The sequence below is a fragment of the Typopeltis vanoorti genome, chromosome 6, assembly GCF_054136105.1.
Source record: "Typopeltis vanoorti isolate ZY-2024b chromosome 6, IOZ_Tvanoo_1.0, whole genome shotgun sequence".
Taxonomy (NCBI): Eukaryota; Metazoa; Arthropoda; class Arachnida; order Uropygi; family Thelyphonidae; genus Typopeltis; species Typopeltis vanoorti.
Window position 1 is genome coordinate 95452819 of NC_143554.1, and position 21031 is coordinate 95473849.

The window sequence follows — 21031 nt, forward strand, 5'->3', positions numbered from 1 at the left end:
CACAATCATTTCCAACTCTGCTATTTAGATCCCCAACAAGGACCAACTTTTCATTTTTCATTGTGTCAGTTGCTTTTTCTAAAGCCTCAAAAAATTATAACTTTACAAAAACACAAACAATTAAATAAGCTCCTTGATGAAGTTGTTAGCTGGGATCAAAATGAATTCTGTCTCACGCAATTTACAGCTGATCTTGCTTCGAGCACTCGCCTGTGGACTCAAGCCATGGAGAAACTCACGTGGTTGTCCTTCACATTTCAGAGGTATTTGATGATCAGGTTTGGCAAGGGCCTATTCACCTACATTGTAAATCCTATGGTCTGCCCCCCCCCGTAACTGGATCGCCAACTTTCTCACCTGTCTTCTCACTACGTGTCATGGGGGACATGGACGGATTACTCTCCTCAGATTTCCCCACCAATGCATGAGTATCCCAGGGTTCTGTTCTTTCACCTACTCTCTTCCTCTTCTATGTAAATGACCTGCTCTCACAGACTTCCAATTCTTTCCATATCTTTGCTGATGACAGTACACTCTATTCCTCCTTTTCATTCAACAAACCTGTTAATGCTCAAGTATTAGAATCCTCAAGATCTACCACAATCAGGGACCTGAACTCAGATCTTCTAGCTATATCCAAGTAGGACAAGAACAACCTTGTAAACTTCAATGCCACTAAAACTTAGTTCTGTCTGATCTTGCACAAGAAAGATCTCGCATTCCTCCCCCCTTCAGTAAAATTAAGAGATCCAAACGCGATCAGATTTCTTTTCTTAGACTGACTTACACCTCCAGTCTTTCCTGGCACAACCATATTTTAACTATGTCTTCTGCCCAGCCAGGGAATATTGCTTCCATATTTGGGGTGGTGCACCAAAATCCTCACTAAGATTGCTCTATTCTACCCAGGAGAGGACAGTCAGGCTAATTAATGATCCCTCTTTCACAGAAACCTACTTTAATCCCTCTCTCATAGATGTTCAGTTTTTGCCTTGTGGCTCTTCTACAGATACTTTCATGGACAATGCTCTGCTGAATTGGCCACTATTATTCCACCACTTCCCTCCAAAACATTAAAACAAGAGCCACTGTTAACCAACACACCTTTACAGTTCATCTTAAAACTCACCAAACCAACTTCACTGCCTCCTCTTTTATTCCATCCACTTCTGTCCTCTGGAACAGTATCTCCCGCTCTGCCTTCACCAAAGATTACAACCGTCAGGCTGTTCAGGCTAATTAATGATCCCTCTTTCACAGAGACCTACTTCAATCCCACTCTCATAGATGTTCAGTTTCTGCCTCCTCTTCTACAGATACTTTCATGGACAGTGCTCTGCTGAATTGGCCACTATTATTCCACCACTTCCCTCCAAAACATTAAAACAAGAGCCACTGCTAACCAACACACTTTTACAGTTCATCTTAAAACTCACCGAAACAACTTCACTGCCTCCTCTTTTATTCCATCCACTTCTGTCCTCGGGAACAGTATCTCCCACTCTGCTTTCCCCAAAGATTACATTCCACCAGCTGTTCAAGCAAAATGTGAACAGACTCCTTTCCTCTATTCCTCTTGCCCACACATGGCACTAGTGTGCTATAGGTCTTGTGGCCTTTTGTGTGTGGACCACATATTTAAAAAAAAAAAAAAAAAAAAAAAAAAAAAAGTTGTGCATCCTTTTTCAAAGGGCTCTCCCAAAAATTCATAAAGGTTGTCCAGTAAGACCCGTGGTGAATTGTATTGATTCTCCCACCTATAGAATACCTAAATTTCTCATCATCAAATTCCTGACATGTACTCTCAAGGGTGTACAGGATATGATAGTACTACATGAAAAATTTACATCATTACTAACTTCCTATCTACAATTTTCCTCCAAATCAGTCTATTACTTGTCAAGACTCCAATATTATCATTATCAGATCTTATATTTCTATCGTCTAAGGCACATTGTACCGTGTCAATCCACCTATATCTTGGTCTGTCCTCTGGGTTGTTTTCCTACCAACCTGGCAGAGAACACTTGTTTTGCTAATCTTTCCTCGCCCATTCTGTTTAAGTGACCATACCACCTGAGATTAGCTCTGCTAATGCATTCCTGGATGCCGACAATGTCAAGTTCTTTCCTAATATCCTCGTTTTTAATATGATATGGCCATTGATGCCATCTGTTCATGCCTCTAATCTTTCTCAGGACTCTCATATCTGCGGTCTTTGGTCAAGTGTTTTACTGGACCATTTGTTTTGCCATTATTATTAGCTTTGCTCTTTTCTCCAAATTTTCCCAAAATATTTTTGTATGTCTGATAATCATTTCCTACTCTGCTATTTAGATCCATAAAAAGGACACCAACTTTTTCTTTTTCATTGTGTCAGTTGCTTTCTCTAAAGACTCAAAAACTTCCTCCACTTCTATCTTAGTAGAACCTTCTGTAGAACCATAGGCACAAATAAGTCTCATTGTCCAGTTCCCCATTCTCATATTTGCCCACATCACTCTACTTGACACTGCCAGCCATTCAAGAAGACTAGCCTCGTATTTAGTATTGAATACTATAGCTACTCCTTCTTTTCCTTGATTGACATTGTCTGAATAGAACATTTTGTATTTATTGCTCAAAAAGATCTCACCAGTTTTTGTATTTTTTGTTTCAGTCATCCCTATTATGTCAATCTGGTACTTATCTAATTCCTCAGCTAGCTCCATTTCTTTATCATTCAGGCTTCTTATGTTGATAGTACCGATCTTTAACTCTGGTGATGTTGAGTTGGGGTGTGTTTTCAGATTTGTTCCAGTAGCTGACTTTTCGCTGTTCGCCCTGGTTCCCTGGCAAAAACAACGGGTGGCTTTGTTTAACCGGGCGACGCCCCAGCCAGCATGAAATTTTGTCATGTTGTACCATCATTTTGTATTTTGGTTTAAGCCAATAAGAATACAATTTGGTCGGCTAAATCCCAAATTGGCAACCCATCCTCGTTCGTTCACTGTCCAAGTAGATACCCAACAGAGTTCACCACAAGAAGGTGAGGATTGGACATTAGGTCAGAAGCCCTAGTCAGTTCTCCGCATTCCTTTAAAGGCTATGTGGATGTCTCCTCTCAGTTATACAGTTTTGAGCCTTTTTAGATCATATTTTATTAAATGCTCACCTCCTTATGTTAGCTTCTTCAGGAAATTAAGGTAGAGAAATTATGGATTAATATGAATCATCTATATTAGATGTAAGCAGTTCACAGCTATGCTTAACTTTTAAATAATATAGCATAGCAAAAGTCTGTTATGCTGAATAACTGTATGAGAGATTTCTAAATATTGTGTTTGAGGCTTTTGTTTCTATATATAGGATGCCTTGAGAGTGTATAACTTCACTGGATTCTTTGAAAGTCTGTAAAAGAAAGTTATCATCCAGGTATGGTGTGAAATCAGTAATAAAAAGACAGACTATGAAAATAGGCAGAAACATTGAAAACATCAACAGCAATCCTGAAAGGAGAACCTACACATTCTGCTATTTATGCACAATTTTTACTGCAGAATGCAAATTAAATATGAAAATAGAACAACAGAATATGGAACAAGATAGAAGTTAGTGAAAACACTAAACTGGCTGTATGTAAGACAATATTCAAACCACTTTTACCTTATGGATTTTAGAGCTGAGTTAGAAATAAAACGCTTCATCAGATACCAGGGATATGAGACTTCTGAGAAAGCTACGAGAGAGTGGACAGATTGCATCAGTGGCAAAATAACATTAAAAATGTGGATGTTATGAAGGAATTTAACATTGTTAGCATTCATGATCCTGTGAACAGAACTGATGTGATCCCTAAACTTTAGCTCACTTTCCTAGATCCTGTAAGTCTCCAGCTTCATTGACTATTTGCAGCAAATTTCCATTAACATGATAATGCAGGGATGCACAAACTTGTTAAGGCCGAAGGCTGCATAGTTCCACTGTTACTTGTGGGAGGGTCGCCAAAAAAAACTTGAAAGTTATCTACCATATATTGTTTATTTTATTTATACATATCATAATTGTTACAAAAAAGGTAATAAAAAGTAAGTGAATTTAATTTGATGTGTGACATTGCAATGATTTGACAATTGTTTTGATATTTGGTTCGAGTTTTGTAGTAGCCAACCGTAAAATTGATTCTAAATTTTCATCAGTCAAGCGGTTCCTATTTTTCGATTTGTTAATATTCATGACTGAAAAAGTTTGTTCACAAATATATGTTGAGCCAAAGAGGCTTGCACATTTTAATGCATTATCTAGCAACCATTTATAATTGTTTTTATCGACACAATGATAGAAGTTTAATAAATTGCCTTCGTTAAATTTATTTCGCAGGCTCTCATCGTTTTGAATGTCGATGAGTTCAAGCTGTGCTGATTCGGGTGCATTTTCAGGCAAAATGGCAAAAGGATTGCTAAATAAATCTAGCAACGGTTTCACTTTTTTAAAATCAGAAGGCTGATATCAAGTTATCAATCTTTTCAACATATACAGTTTTGAAGTTGACATTGAACTTTTCTGAAACTTTCTTATAATTAGGAAAATGGATGTAATTCCCTGACTTCAGTTGGATTTGAAATAGATTTAACTTGCACTGAAAAGACAAAATGTGGCTGTAAAGTTGAGTAACCAATTGATCTTTGCCCTGAAGTCGCGTATTTAAATGATTAGTAATGTCAACCAGAAAAGTTAAGTCACATAACCATCCGGATTTTTTATGTCAGGGACGTTTTTGTTTTTTTCAGTCATGAAGATTTCAATTTCATCAATTAAATTTAGGAACCTCTCCAATGTTTGTCCACTTAGCCACCTCACTTCTGTGTAAAAAATTAAGTCACCATATTCACTTTCAATGTCTTCAAGAAACTTTTTAAATTGTCAGTGATTAAGGCCACGTGATTTTATAAAATTAATCGTTGAAACCACAACTTTCATGACATGTTCAAATCCAAGTTTCTTAGGGCACAGGCTCTCCTGGTGGATTATACAGTGGAATTGTATCAACTCATCGTCGTGCCGTCCCAAATGCTGTTTCAATAATGTTACTAATCCAGAATTAGCTCCTATCATGGAAGGAGCTCTGTCAGTCATGATACCTGATAATTTTGTCGGATATAAATCAATTTTGGAACACTGTTCCAAAAGCCCAGTGAACATGTCATTACCTTTCGTTTGATCTGACAATGAACTCATTCCAATCAGCTCCTCACTTACCTCAAACTCCTGCGTTATTCCATGTGCAAATATTAACAGCTGGGCTGTGGAAGTAATGTTAGTTGATTCATCAATAGCTAATGAAAAATAGGCAAATTTCTTTGAATAAGATGTTAATTGGTCCTTTACATTTTCCGACATTGCAGTAATTCTTCTTTGCATAGTCATCCTGTTTAACTGAATTTTCTCAACATTTGTGCTGATTCAGGACAAATTTTTTTAGCAGCTATTTCAAGGCAATCTTTAACAAAATCTCTGTCTGTAAATGGTCGGCACCTTTTTGCTATATGGCGAGATATTTCAAAACTTATTTCTGTTGCGATTTCCGAATCTTGAATAGGTTTTTGTAAACATCACTTGCTGACCTGTCAATTCTCGTTTCAAAAATGAAATCTTTTGTTTACGTAGTTCTTCGGGTAGATTTGAAAATGTAGAATGCAGACTTTCATAGTGTCTCCTTATATTGTATTCTTTTGGTATGGCTACAGCACTTTTGCAAATCAAGCACACGATATTATTAAACGACTGCACAAAACCATATTTTTCGGTCTGGCTATCCTGAAACTGCCGTTTTTTATCCTGCAGTTTGCATTTCCTACTTGGCCCTACTTTATCCATCGTAGAATTTATTTTTTACTGTTTCCTAGGGGTGATAATTAATTGTAGCAACCGCACCTACAAAAACAAAATACTCATATGACAAATAGACGAATCATAAAATTTGTTAACATTATTACTAACCGATTATTGTAAGCAGACAGGCAATCATGATGTCACAGCTACTTTGCTTTGTGCATGTACCATTTTTAAAAATTACCTATCGCATAACCTGTTAAAGTTAAAATAATACACGGTGAGGCGGGCCGCCAACAAATCAATGGAGGGCTGCCTGCGGTCTGTGCATCCCTACTTTAATGATTATAAATGTAGGGTTATGCATTATAGATGAAAGATATTGCATTTTTAATCATTAAACTGCACTCTTTAATGTTTTCTTATTGAAATTAGTCTGTTCAAATCATCCAGCAAAGATTCTGTATTGGCTACATACGTTATCACTGAATCAGTCGAGTTTCTTTAAGGTTGGCACTGAATTTCCAAGGTTTAGTTCTTGTTTTCAAACTCTCATTTTTTCTTGCATGAAGTTTGTGTATTTGAATCTATAGTTCACCTCTAAAAGCTGCTCGACTTTGATTTGTTTTAAAACTTTCTAATACACACACCCTTTTTTTCAATGTGAAATTCAATTTTATTCTGCTCAAAACTAAATAGTGATCACTTCCTATTCAAATCCTCTATACTCTTGTGTCCTAAACCAGTGTGGGAAACATTGCTATCAACTATAACATAGTCAATGAAACTTTATTTTTATGTTGGAACATGGTATTAGTAATAACTAGTCCATATCCTGAACAGAAATTCAGCAGTCACTATTATTATTAGCTTTGTGCTTTTCTCCAAATTTTCTCAAAACATTTCTGTATGTCTGGTAATCATTTCCTACTCTGCAGTTTAGTTTTCTAACAAGGACCAACTTTTCCATTGTGTCAGCTGCCTTCTCTCATGTTTTGTCATGTTCTTTATTCTGATGTTTGCCCACATCACTCTACTTGATATTACCTGCCATTCAAGAAGATTATTCTTGTATTTAGTGTTGAATACAATAGCTGCTCTTTCTTCTTCTTCTCTGACACATCAATCTGAAAATTGGTTAGTTATAGTAGCACATCATAACATCCTGTCTCCTGACCTCCCTTTTATCTCACTCTTGCGTAATATGGAGATCTGGTACTTATCCAATTCTTCTGCTAGTTCTATTTCTTTTCCAATTGATGCTTATGTTGATAGAACCAATCTTGAACTTTGATGGTGAGTTGATGTTTTCTGGGATTTGTTCCAGTAGCTGACTTTGCTCTGTTTGTCCTGGTTACATAATTAAAACAACAGGGGCCTCGTTTAACCGGTGATGCTCCTGCTGGCATGAAATTCTTTTATGTTCTTTATTCTTATTATTCTGTTTATATATTATACTATTAAGAATCTTAATTTTTCTATAACTAATGCATAATCAGATCCTATATAGTTCTATATGGTGTTAGAACTTGGACATCGATTATTTCTTCAAGTCTAATGTTTCTATTGTTATTATATAGTCTGCTGTGGATAAGTGTCCTAATGTATTACTCCATATTATTTTGTTAGAATGTGTTATTTATTCTCAATTCATTGTCTGTACAGAACTGCATAAGATTGGATAGCATTAATTATGTTCCACTGCCAGATGCAAGGCAAGAAATTATAGAACTAGAAATTAATAAAAAGCTTGTTGAAAAGGGTATAGAGAAAATAAAATTATTCCAAAAAAGCAGTAATTTAATCCCATTTCTATTTTTGCACTGATTCATTAAATCTGTCATACTCCTAGCATTATCTAGTTCCCAATTTGTGCATTTAAATGTTCAACTATAATGATAATTTCTGTTGATTTTATTTTGTGTAGAGTTTCTTCTAATTCTTTGTAGAATGCATCCGTTTCTATTTCTTGTTTCCCCTCTACAGGACTAGAAATACTTATGAAGTTTTAAGGAAACTTGTGACATAAAGATTGTATAATATAAGCACGTATTCACAAGAAAGATATTTAATTAACCAAATATTTCGGTCTAGAAATTGCAGACCATCTTCAGTGGCATTACAAGAACAGTTTTAAAAAATACAAGGTGGAATACTAACAATAGATCATTTATAAACAGAACAAGCCGCATGATGTTATATCACTAAGTATTAATGGGAAATATTTTTAAGCAGAGACATGATTGAATTAAAAATATTAATTAATAATTTCAATAATTTTAAATAACATAAAATTAATATGAATTAATGAGTTATCCTGATTAGACTTTCCCAAATTTTTGATACAGATATACAGTCATTCCGATTTAGGTTAGGACGATGTAGTAGTAAGGCCTCTACGCTTTCTTTGAACAAATGTTCAAATTTATAGCGGGATCTATGTAAGAGGCGAGTTTTTGATCAAAGGATGTTCTGGTTTCAATCATGTCTCTGCTTAAAAATATTCCCCTTTAATATTTAGTGATATAACATTATGCAGCTTGTTCTGTTTATAATCTATAGTTAGTATTGTTAATGATCTATTGTTAGTATTCCACCTTGTATTTTTTAAAACTATTCTTGTAATGCCACTGAAGATGGTCTGCAATTTCCAGACCGAAATATTTGGTTAATTAAATATCTTTCTTGTGAATACATGCTTATATTATACAATACTTACGAAATTTATTTTATGTGCCTTTTTATCTTGAATTTCTTATGAATGATTCTTTCAGATAATATATTTACATTCGTTTCTGTTTAACTGATATTGTTCATATAGTATTTTTTACTACTTCTGCTCTTACATACTTCACTGTGTGCTATTACATAATTTTGTGTTTTATGCATTCTTTTCCTTTCTTCTTAGTTTTAGATAATGACTCCATAAAACTAAAAATATGATGTCATTATATAGGCACTTTTGCGCCCTGGAAGATTGGATAGCATTATTTATGTTCCACTGCCAGATGCAGATGCAAGGCAAGAAATTATAGAACTAGAAATGAATAAAAAGCCTCTTGGAAATGATATAAATAAAATAACTTTAGTAAAGAAGACAGATGGTTATTCTGGCGCAGAGGTAAGATTATGCTTCTTTGGTGTTTAATAAATACAGCAATCCTCTGATAAGTGCATCATTTTTTTTCGATACCCAAATTCAATTAGTGCACCTATATACATCTTAAAAATAAATGTTACAGATTTTAAAAATTTTCGATCTATACATTTTTTATGGCTAACCATTTAAAAAAATCACTCACCAGGTTTAATTACAGAGTTATTTTTTAATGGCATACACTATTTCCATGTACGGTATATTCCAAATTTACCACTAAAATTTATGTTGTCTGCTTTATATAGCATTTTGCTGATCATATCTCATGCAATTGTTTTCCATACTTTTTTATTTTAAATTATTTTAGCTGACCAAATTGTATTCTTATTGGTTAAACGAAAATAAAAATGATGGTACAGCATGACAGAATTTCATGCCTGCTGGGGCGTCGCCAGGTTAAACAAGGGCCCTCGTTGTTTTTGCCAGGGAACCAGGGTGAACAGCGAAAAGTCAGCTACTGGAAGAAATCTGAAAGCACACCCCAACTCAACATCACCAGAGTTAAAGATCGGTACAATCAACATAAGAAGCCTGAATGGCAAAGAAATGGAGCTAGCTGAAGAATTAGATAAGTACCAGATCGACATAATAGAGGTGACTGAAACTAAAAAGACACAAACTGATGAGATCTTTCTGAGCAATAAATACAAAATGTTCTATTCAGAAAATGACAATCAAGGAAAAGAAGAAGTAGCCATAGTATTCAACACAAAATACGAGGCTAATCTTCTTGAATGGCAGGCAGTCTAGTAGAGTGATGTGGGCAAATATTAGAATGGGGAACTGGACAATGAGACTTATTTGTGCCTATGGTCCCACAGAAGGTTCTACTAAGGTAGAAGTGGAGGAATTTTTTGCAGCTTTAGAAAAAGGAAAAGTTGGTGTCCTTGTTGGGGATCTAAATAGCAAAGTAGGAAATGATTATCAGACATACAAAAATATTTTGGGAAAATTTGGAGAAAAGAGCAAAGCTAATAATAATGGCAAATACCTGTTGGATTTCTGCTCAGGACATGGACTGGTTATTACTAACACCATGTTCCAACATAAAGATGTACACAAATTTACATGGAGAGAAGAGGCAAGAAATAAGAAAAGTCTCATTGACTATATTAAGGATACCAAGTAATTTTATAAACTTGGTTTTTTTTACTCCTTCTCCCAAGTAAGCAAAACAGTTAAGTTTGTGCCTGAACGTAGTTCAAGTCTAAAGGTAGCGCAACACCAGGACAACTTGTTGTAAAGGTGGGTAAAGCTATGATCACTATTCTTAGTATTTGCCATAATGTAAAACACATCTCACCAAGAGATGTATACTGTTATACATTATGGGTGGAGTCACTACCTTGACCGGTTTCAACCTTTTTTGAGGTGTCTCCTCAGTGAGTAGCTAGATCCTGAAATACCAAGGTTTTTAGTAATACAGAGCCTTATCACTTTACCTATACAAGTTGCTACAAGGTGCTTTTACTTTAAATAAGAAACTCTGGATAGATAAAGATGTGAAAAGTTTTTTACCTTGGGGATAATATATATTAAGGATATCAAGTAATTTTATAAACTTGGTTTTTTTTTACTCCTTCTCCCAAGTAAGCAAAACAGTTAAGTTTGCGCCTGAATGTGGTTCAAGTCTAAAGGTAGTGCAACACCAGGGCAACTCATTGTAAAGGTGGATAAAGCTCTGATCACTATTCTTAGTATTTCCCATAATGTAAAACACATCTAAGAGATGTATACTATTATACAGTATGGGTGTGTGTGTGGGGGGTCACTACCCAGACTGGTTTCATGCTTTTTTGAGGTCTACTCAGTGAGTAGTTAGTAATACACAGCCTTATCAACTTTACCTATACAAGTTGCTACAAGGTGCTTTTACTTTGAATAAGAAACTCTGGATGAGATAAAGATGTGAAAAGTTTTTTACCTTGGGGATAATATATATTAAGGATATCAAGTAATTTTATAAACTTGGTTTTTTTTTACTCCTTCTCCCAAGTAAGCAAAACAGTTAAGTTTGCGCCTGAATGTGGTTCAAGTCTAAAGGTAGTGCAACACCAGGGCAACTCATTGTAAAGGTGGATAAAGCTCTGATCACTATTCTTAGTATTTCCCATAATGTAAAACACATCTAAGAGATGTATACTATTATACAGTATGGGTGTGTGTGTGGGGGAGGGGTCACTACCCAGACTGGTTTCATGCTTTTTTGAGGTCTACTCAGTGAGTAGTTAGTAATACACAGCCTTATCAACTTTACCTATACAAGTTGCTACAAGGTGCTTTTACTTTGAAAAAGAAACTCTGGATGAGATAAAGATGTGAAAAGTTTTTTACCTTGGGGATAATATATATTAAGGATACCAAGTAATTTTATAAACTTGGTTTTTTTATAAACTCGGTCTGGATCCCCTCCCACCCATAATGTATAACAGTATACATCTCTTAGTGAGATGCATTTAACATTATGAGAAATACCAAGAATAGTGATCAGAGCTTTACAACGAGTTGCCCTGGTGTTGCACTACCTTTAGACTTGAACTATGTTCAGGTGCAAACTTAACTGTTTTGCTTACTTGGGAGAAGGAGCAAAAAAAACAAGTTCATAAAATTACTTGGTATCTTTAATATGTACAATCCCCCAAGGTAAAAAACTTTTCACGTCTCATTGACTATGTTATTGTTGATAGTGATGTTTTCTCTCTGGTGCAGGACACCAGAGTTTACAGAGAATTTGAAATTGGAAGTGATCACTATTTAGTCTTGAGCAGGATAAAATTGAATTTCATATTGAAAAGAATAACATGTAAGAAAGTTTTAAAGCGAATAAAAGTTGAGCAGCTATCAGATGTGAGCTGTACTAAAATACACAGAGATTATTGAAGGAAAAATGAAAGAGTTTGAGAACAGGAACCAAACCTTGGAGATTCAGTGGCAAGCCTTGAAGAAAACCCTGATTGATTCAGCTAGAGAGGCATGTGGCAAAGTTGTCTGCAAGGATAGAAAAATTAGAATTCCATGGTGGACACAGGAAGTTAAAGAGGCAGTGAAGGAAAAGAAGAAAGCATATCTAAAGTTCCTGGCAAATAAGTCAGCTTGTGCTCTTAGAGAATACAGAGACAAATGTAAGAAAGCTAAACACTGTGTAAAACTAGCTAAACAAAAGTCATGGTTGGACTTTGGCAGGAATATAGAAAATAAATATCAAGAAGTTGGCAAAATATTCTGGAGATTGTTGAAGACGCTTAGGAATGGAGGAAAGGGTGCTGTAAAAGGAGTTAGAGATGATAAAGGTGGCATTAAAATGGGAGAAAAATATATCCTTGAAGTATGGAGTAATTACTTTGAAAACCTGCTAATTGAAACAAGCAGTGTGGTAAAAAACACTGACCAGGCATGCAGTCAGGAATACATTCCATACTTGAAGTAGAAAAAGCCATCAAAGGCTTGAAATGTGGAAAGGCAGCAGGAGTAGATGATATTCGACCAGAAATGCTGAAGTACAGTGGTATAAAAGTCTCGCAGTGGCTGCACTGTATAGTTCAGAATGCCTGGACAGAGGGACAAATTCCTGATAATTGGAGTAGAGCTCTCATAGTACCCATATATAAAAAGGTAAATAAAACTGAATGTGAGAATTACAGAGGTATTTCCCTACTGAGTGTTCTTGGTAAGATATATGCAAGTATACTTGAGAAACGGTTGAGAAGAATTGTGGAAGAAAAGCTTTGTGAAGAACAAGCTGGATTCAGGTCAAATAAAGGCTGTCAGGATCAGATCTTCACTTTACGACAAATAGTTGGGAAAGCATGGGAATATAACAAAGATCTATTTAAGTTTTGTCGATTTGGAAAAGGCATATAATAAGGTGCCAAGAGAGAAGCTATTCAATACGCTACAGTTATATGGTGTCAATGGGGTATTATATCAAGCAATACTTAGTCTTTATTTGAGTTGTAAATCAGCAGCTAAAATTGAAGGAAGTACAGGAAGATGGTTTAATGTTAAATCTGGTGTGAAACAAGGATGTACATTATTTCCTCTGTTATTCATTATCTATATGAATCACATTATGAAGGAAAGTGGTATTAAACATGATATCAAAATTGGAGATGTTAATGTCAGCTCTTTACTTTATGCAGACTTGTTATACTTCTAAATAAATCCCCTGCAAGTCTTCAAGATTCACTGACTAAATTGAATAACTGTTGTAACAGATATGGTATGAAGGTCAGCAATAAAAAGACAATGAAAATAGGCAGAAGTATTGAAAATATCAACTGCATTGTGAATGGAGAACCTGTGGAACAAGTAAAACATTTCAGCTACTTAAGCACGATTTTTAGTGAAGATGGTAAATTAAATATAGAAATAGACAACAGAATCAAGAAAGCTGGTATGGTAGAAAGTCGATTGAATAAATTCATATGGAATAAGAGAGAAATTAGTCGGAACACTAAATTAGCTGTATACAAGACAGTGTTCAAACCTCTTTTAACTTATGGATCTGAGAGCTGGGTCAGAAGTAAAACACTTGACCAAAGACTAAGGACCGCAGATATTAGAGGCGTGAACAGATCGCATCAATGGCAATATCATATTAAAAACAAAGATATTAGGAAAGAACTTGATATTGTCAGCATCCAGGAATGCGTTAGCAAAGATAATCTCAGGTGGTATGGTCACTTAAACAGAATGGGCAAGGAAAGATTAGTAAAACAAGTGTTCTCTGCCAGCTTGGCAGGAAAACGACCCAGAGGAAGACCAAGATATAGGTGGATTGATACGGTATAAAGCGCCTTAGACGATAAAAATATAAGATCTGATAATGTTGGAGTCTTGACATGTAACTGACTGATTTGGAGGAAAATTGTAGATGGGAAGTTAGTAATGATGTAAATTTTTCATGTAGTACTATCATAACCTGTACATCCCTTGAGGGTACATGGCAGGAATTTGATGATGATGATTATTTTCTAACCTTTAATCATGAGTAAAAGAATTATCAGCAAAAATTATTCGAAAAGTAGTCTGATTGGAAGAAAAACTTGAAATATTAAAGAAAAATGAACAAGGCAAGTCCAGAGCAAAGATAAGACAAGAACACAAAAATGGGTGAATCAACTGCTGAATACAAAGAGAAAGGTAAGGCTGCTTGAAGTTCATCATGTGTGCACTGAAAATCAAAGTATTGTAATGATTGAATTAGAGAGACTTCCTTTTACATGGATCGAAGATTGTAACCAAAATCAGATCCCACTAAACACTGGCCTTTTTAAATGAAAAGCATTGTCTCGTTGTAACCTGGAAAGAAAGGTTACAACGAGAAGGTTTGAACGTTTCAAAAAGAGAAATAGCCTACATAATGTTCTAATCACAGGCGAAGCTGCAAGTGCAGATAAGGAGATATCCAGAGATTTTGAAGAAAATTTTGTAAGAATGGGATTATTGTGATCAACAAATATTTAATGTCGATGAAACCAGCCTTTTTTGGAAGCGAATGCTTTCTAAGACTTTTCTATCCAAATCAAAGAAATCTCAGCCTGGTTATAAAGTCGCAAAGTCAAATGAAATTACTGCTAGCAATATGCGGGCTGTTTGGAAGCATATTCTTCCACACTGTGTAAATGATTTTAGAGGCTTTCAAATGAATTTAAGTTAATTAAATCTCATTCTGAGAAGTTGAGTGATTTTGACCTGCTAAATTTAGATGCACAGCAGGAATATGCTAAAGAACACGAAGAAAATTTAATCACTGACAAGCCCAAAGAGGTTTCACAGAAACAATTTGAAAATAGTTTTCGTACAATCGAAGTTTTTAAGCAGCAGTGCTTAGAGAACCTGTAAAATTTGCAGAAGAGGCAATAGGGCCATACTGTCATCTGTATGAAAAAAGGAAACAGAATGCCCACCAAACTACATTAGCTCAATTCTTTGTTAAGAAGCAGAATAATAAATTTATATTCTGAATATGTTTTAATTGTCTTTCAGCTTCATGGATTTCCTTTAACTAGGCCCTGAGACATACCTTAATTCTTTTATAAAAAAAATTAATGGTCAAAAAAGATATCTCAGGAACGAATTATACTTTTCCCATAGGTTATTATATTTGATTAATGCGCCTGTGTTTAAGAACACATTAGTGTATTAATCGAAGGATTGCTGTATTTATATAAAGAAAGAGTATATGTTTATAATTTTTTTATGCACATTTACACTTGCACACCAAAGTGATCATAAACCATGTACAACTTTAAAATGGCTTTTGATATGCACTTGATCAAAGAGGTTAGAATGGTGCCTCATTATTGATTCTGATTCTAAAAGTGGTCTCTCTTTGCGAGACCACTTCTGGCAACTTATAATGGCAACCATAATAATGATAGTGAATGTAGTTTTTATTTCTTCAAGGCAGATATTAACAAGTCTGCCAGTCTGTCTTAAGTGGACTAAGTTGTAGATCCATAGAATTTCATACACTCTAGGATGAATTTGCATGAAAAGAAAGAGGATGGAGATTGTCCTTAGGAGACCATATAAATATTACTAGATCAATGTGTGGCTTAAAAGTGATATGGGGATTCTATGTATGAAGAACTTTAACTTAACTATATGTTCAGATATATCCCAGATTCATCTTGCATTTCAGGTGAAACAGAGAGGATCGAGACATGCAGTATTTTGTCTGTTTTGTAGGGGTTGACTAAAAAGGGTGTGATGAACATTTCTGTGCAACACCTATATCATTAAAACAAATAGCTGTGACTCTGGTTTTACATGTTTTTAGGAATGTTATGTTATACATGTACAACCAGAGATGTAACATCAGAAAATTTTATTTCTGGTGCTTCTACACAGTGGAAGCATCAGAAATAAAATTTTCTGATGTTACATCTCTGGTTGTACATGTTTTTAGGATGTTATGCTATACTCTTGGGATGAATCATTGTGTGACTGCTTATGCAAGTACCTTCCAGGAAATATAAGTTTCCCATAAAGAGAAAAAATAAATACATAACAAACCATCTGAAAGATGTGTAAGTAATATGTCTAGGAAGGGAAGACAGCTTCTTTTTCTCTTGTGAAGTGTCTTTGGATGTAGCCAGGGCACATTAGATTCTGTAAAAGTATCTATGTCCTGGCTAAGGAGCCAAATAGTAAACCTAGTGTTCCAATGTGGTTGTACATGTTTTTAGGATGTGCAATCTAAGCAATCTTGTATAAAAATTGGCTGAGGGGAGAGAAACGAACCCGTTTTAGTTTCATTGTACCACTGACAATGGCACCTTGACCTGATTAAGTCATATTCTCTCCCTGACATATTTGAATTATATGAATTCACCTAAGATTGAGGTTATTTTACATGGAAAGGAAAAATATACAAAATAGATGGGACAGCAGTGGTTTTGCTTTTCTCCACCTGAGCCACTTTCTGTATAGAACACTTAGAGACCAAAAGCACTTACTCAGTGCTTTTGATCTTTGAGTGTTCACTGTATAGGCAGACTAATGGTTTAAGTGTAGTAATACTACTACACTTAAACCATTAGTTTGCCTATACAGTGTAGGTGATCCACCTAAGAGAACAAACGCGAATTTTTTTTTTTCTCAAGCCTTTTCAGGCTATCAGTAAAGTAGTGGTGTCTCACACCAGATAGTGAAATACATCTACCACCTAAAGACATTCAAAAACATATGTGTCTGCAGTGACAACACTGCAACAGAGCTCTTTGGTTGGAAAGACCTGGATTCAAATCCCATCTATGACATGGTTAGCTAGTCTCATGTTGGAGGTGAAGGGTTTTTCTCCCAGAAACTCCTGTTTTTCATCTCTCAAAACAGGCAAACCACCTATGAATATATCTACAGACATAAAATACTTACTGGGTAAGGAAGGCAATAGAGGAAACTGGCATTGCTACCCTGCCTACCATAGTTGGGGGGGGGGGGGGAGAGAAATATATAATCTGACAGTAGTAGTGTATCTCCTTAACACACACACCATTCAGCTACCTGAAATACATCTTTCCATTCTTATTGTGTAATTCCTCTTTTTTTTATCATGTTAAGTATAATTTATTAAAAATAAATACTTAACTTGACAGAATACTATATATAATACGTGTGTAGAGGCTTAAGTGCTGTGAAGACATCATGTTGGAGGCTTAATGGATTTTTTACAACACTCAGAATGGATTAAAAAAATTTAATACTTCCTATATTTTGTCCTAGTCACTAGGACATCGACGGGGATTACAAAAATAACTAATGTAACATGTATACAAATATCAAACAATACTCAGCCCAGCCACGTGGGTGACACTAAAGTTCCATCTAGGTGGAGCACCCTCTAAGGGCGGTTGTAGGTGGCCTGGAATGTAAGGTCGGACCTCTGCTGATGAGTGTTTCCCAAATCTTCGGAAGCTTAATGCAACTGTATTTATTAAGGTTTGGTTGAATTTTGAGAGCTGCTGCTGCTTCTAAGAATAGTCTCTCTTTCTTGAATTTGCTGTGATGGAGCATGGTGGTTTTCTTCCATGATACCCTGTGGGTGGTGTCCAAGACATGGTCCGCCAAGCCTGAATGACCATAGTTGTGTTTACAGATGTAATACTTGTGTTCCTCTAGAAATGTTTCGAATTCATAATAAATTTTATAACTTTTAATTTTAGTAAAATAAGTATTATATTATATATATATATTGTAAAAATAGAGTTGAATGACTTAAACCGAGTGTTAAGTAAAAAAAGTTTAATAGTAAAACACGGCTAGTTTCGGCTTATAACAGCCTTCATCAGGTGGCATTATAAAAGAAAAGAAAAAACACTGAAGCTTAAAGAAACTATGAACAACATAGAGAGTCTCTATACATAATTAGGATGAAAACATTGTAGTTGTAGTTAAAGCTGTTCTTTCGTTTGTTGTATTGTTGGGAATTGTTGAACATCTGCCAGACGGACAAATCTATTGAATTGCGTATGGAGGAACACACGAGGGACATTGCTTACAAGAGACAGCGAGCCAGTGCCATATCAAGCCATATCCTTTTCTCGGCTGATCCTAATGATGATAACCCAAGTCATACAGTCCACTGGGACAGATCTACCAACATTTTTCGTTGCCATGATGAAATGGAGAGAAAAATCGTAGAATCTAGGGAAATCATTCTCAACCCTGAACATCTAAATAATAACTTGAGCTACAACCTCCCAGATAGCCATTCAGCAAGTTTTTACTTAACTCTCGGTTTAAGTCATTCAATTCTATTTTTACAATATGTATTTCAACCGAGTCAATGAATCTCCATGCATACATATATTTGTGTTCCTTTTAGATATAGTATAATACAGTAATATCATTATATGGCTAGAATAATCACACCTAATGTAGACATTTTTATTACTCCAAGTCAGTTCGTTCACCGAATTACCCCACTTGTGAGGTGGTTCATTAGTTATATGAAAACGATTACTACCAGATTTCTGTGCTGTTGCTGAAGTTATTATTTTTCATTTTTACTTTTACATTTGGATAACTTAATAAGATAAAAATGATTTATAATTTTAATATTTTCACTTGAGTTTCAAAATGAAAATCAATCAATCCAGGGTTTAGAAACACTTTAAGAAATGTAAAAATGAAGAAGCCACTTAAAACATATGCGAGAATAAAAGAAGTGCTAAGGGAAAATACAGAACCATCAAGTAGTTCCAAAAGAATTAAGGCTGATCTGTGTCAATTTTAAACTTTTGTAAAACAAAAAAGTTAAGTGAGTTTTATCTAGATTAGCTGTCAAAGATGGAATCTCAGTTTGAACAACTGGTAGTGGTTCTTGTAGACGTGAATCAATTTCAGAGCAGAATTGCGTGTTACCAAAGAACCAGTCAGGTATCTTAATTTTGAACTTTATGAGTGCAATCAGATTCAAGTAATTGTTTTAGTCTTACATTAAATGGGTGGACCAGTATTGTTATTCATTCAGATGATGCAAAAATTTTTACTGTGGGATTAGTTTGTATATCTGGAAAAATGTTCGTCAACTAATATTCAGAATATAGTGGACTCAGGAATGCAAGAATTTGGAATAATTTTGAAAAAAATGTGTTATGGCTATAATGAGGAGTGAGGGTGATGCTGAATAGATGTGAAAGCTCAGTTCAAAATTTACTCTGCCATCATGCCATTTATTGATGCATTTTAATATTACACTTTGAAAACTTTCATTTGGCTTCCTGGTTCTTTGTTAGTTTCCATATTTTTAATCCATATAATAAGGCTTTCACATTGCTATCAAAGATCATTATTTTTTTAAATTATGATAAAAATTGAGTATAATTGTTACTGTAATTTGTGAATTAACATAGAAACTAAGTACATACTGAAATTCATTAACAGCTATGTTTTTTTTGCAGATTGTTGCAGTGTTTCGTGAAGCAGCTTTGTGTGCTCTTAAAGAAAGCCTTTCTTCAGATACAATAGAATGGAGGCACTTTGAATGTGCTCTACAATATGTTAACCCCAAGACTCAACCAGAGATGATTGCATTTTATGAAAATTACATGCATAAAAATGTCAAGTCTTCATCATAAATATTTGATTTATAATTATGGCAACATCCTTCAGAAAACAAACATTTATGACATAAATTCCAAGCATTGATGCATTGTGGATTAAGGGTTATGCTCTGCAATAGCAGTATCAATGGATGCATTCAATCAATATCACTATTAATGAGATATATTTTTTGATTGACTGTGATAAGTATATTCTCTACACAGTTTGTCCTACTAAGAATTCTTGCAAAACAAATTTCCGTTTCACTATTATTCCATTTTGCTGGTCATTAAAACTGAATTGGAGGTCTGAAAGTCTTGTCTAACTACTTCTGTTCGCATCTGTGGGAAGGAAATTCATCCTCCTCTGTTGGTATCAGAAGCAAAGTTTTTGAAAGGCCAACAGATATGCACATAGGAATGAAATCATCAGAGGACATTCGTTTTTATCTGCAGATATGTAAAATTCATTCTCTTGGAGCATCATCTGTATGGCAATAGGGATAATTATTCTCAGAAAATCTGATGGGGGAAAGTCTAAGATAGTAAACCAAGCATGATAGACAAGATAGAAAGAGTGATATGATACCACTTGTTAGAAAACTAATAGAATTAAATCATCTGAACCTCTTAGACTAGAGCCTTAAACTACAAGTTATTGAAGTTTCACACTTCAAATAGATAACACTGGACAACACACAGTTAGCCTCTGAAATGAAAATAATGAATGATTCTTTACTAATTTCGATGTGCTGAACATGAAAATCTGTCCTGAGCAAGTGCCAATCTTTTGCACTTGCTCAGGACAGATTTCGTCCATAGGTATTATTTGGCAACACTGTATTTAAATCTCCTGATTGCAACATATTGCATTAGCCAATCATGCACAACAGCCCGAGGAGCTATTGCATCACTGACTGATGCAATCATTATATTATAAAGTGAAGTCTTGTATGATGAGCAAATATTTGTGCTATTTCCTGGGCTACACTCCCATTTACTTCTGCATCATAAGTACTGCATAAGTGATCCCTGCAGTGTAAATCAAGCAGTAGTGATGCCTCATACTTTTGTTAATAGTGCAAGTAACTTTTGTTACATTTGTGAAGGCCATCACTCTGTTAGTGAAAAGGGCATATCAGCTTTATTATAGATGTAAGATTGGGGACCAGGACAAGGCCTCCACACATATTCTGCAGTAGGTGTGCTAGAAATCTTCTGAAGTGGCTGAAAGGCAGTAAAGTGTTATGCTGTTCCTAGGGTTTGAGGGAGCCAAGCAATCATGCAAATGACTGCTACTTCTGCATGCATCATGTGGAAAAAAGAAGTGAATAATAGCATACCTGTATATATGATCTGCTCTCCAACCAGTTCCACACGGTGAAGGACTTCCCATTCTTGAACCTCCAAAAGAATTTTCCATTGGATTGATTGATTTTGTGATCTGGAGATGTCCAAAGGCAAAGCGGAGTTACTGGGATCAAATCTTCTACAATGGAATCTTCTCAAAGAA

The 21031-nt window shown here is 35.1% G+C and overlaps 1 protein-coding gene across 1 annotated transcript in view; it reads left to right on the forward strand.

Annotated features, from left to right (window-relative positions):
• The window catches only part of LOC150105722 (ATPase family gene 2 protein homolog A-like), a 161985-nt gene extending 142416 nt beyond the window's left edge, over positions 1-19569 (forward strand). Inside the window, exons 13-14 of the mRNA XM_090395041.1 lie at positions 8768-8932; positions 19378-19569. Of these exons, the coding sequence (XP_090251167.1) occupies positions 8768-8932; positions 19378-19554 (342 nt within the window). The 3' untranslated portion in view covers positions 19555-19569. The remainder of the gene's footprint in view (positions 1-8767; positions 8933-19377) is intronic.
• Positions 19570-21031: the final 1462 nt, after the last annotated feature.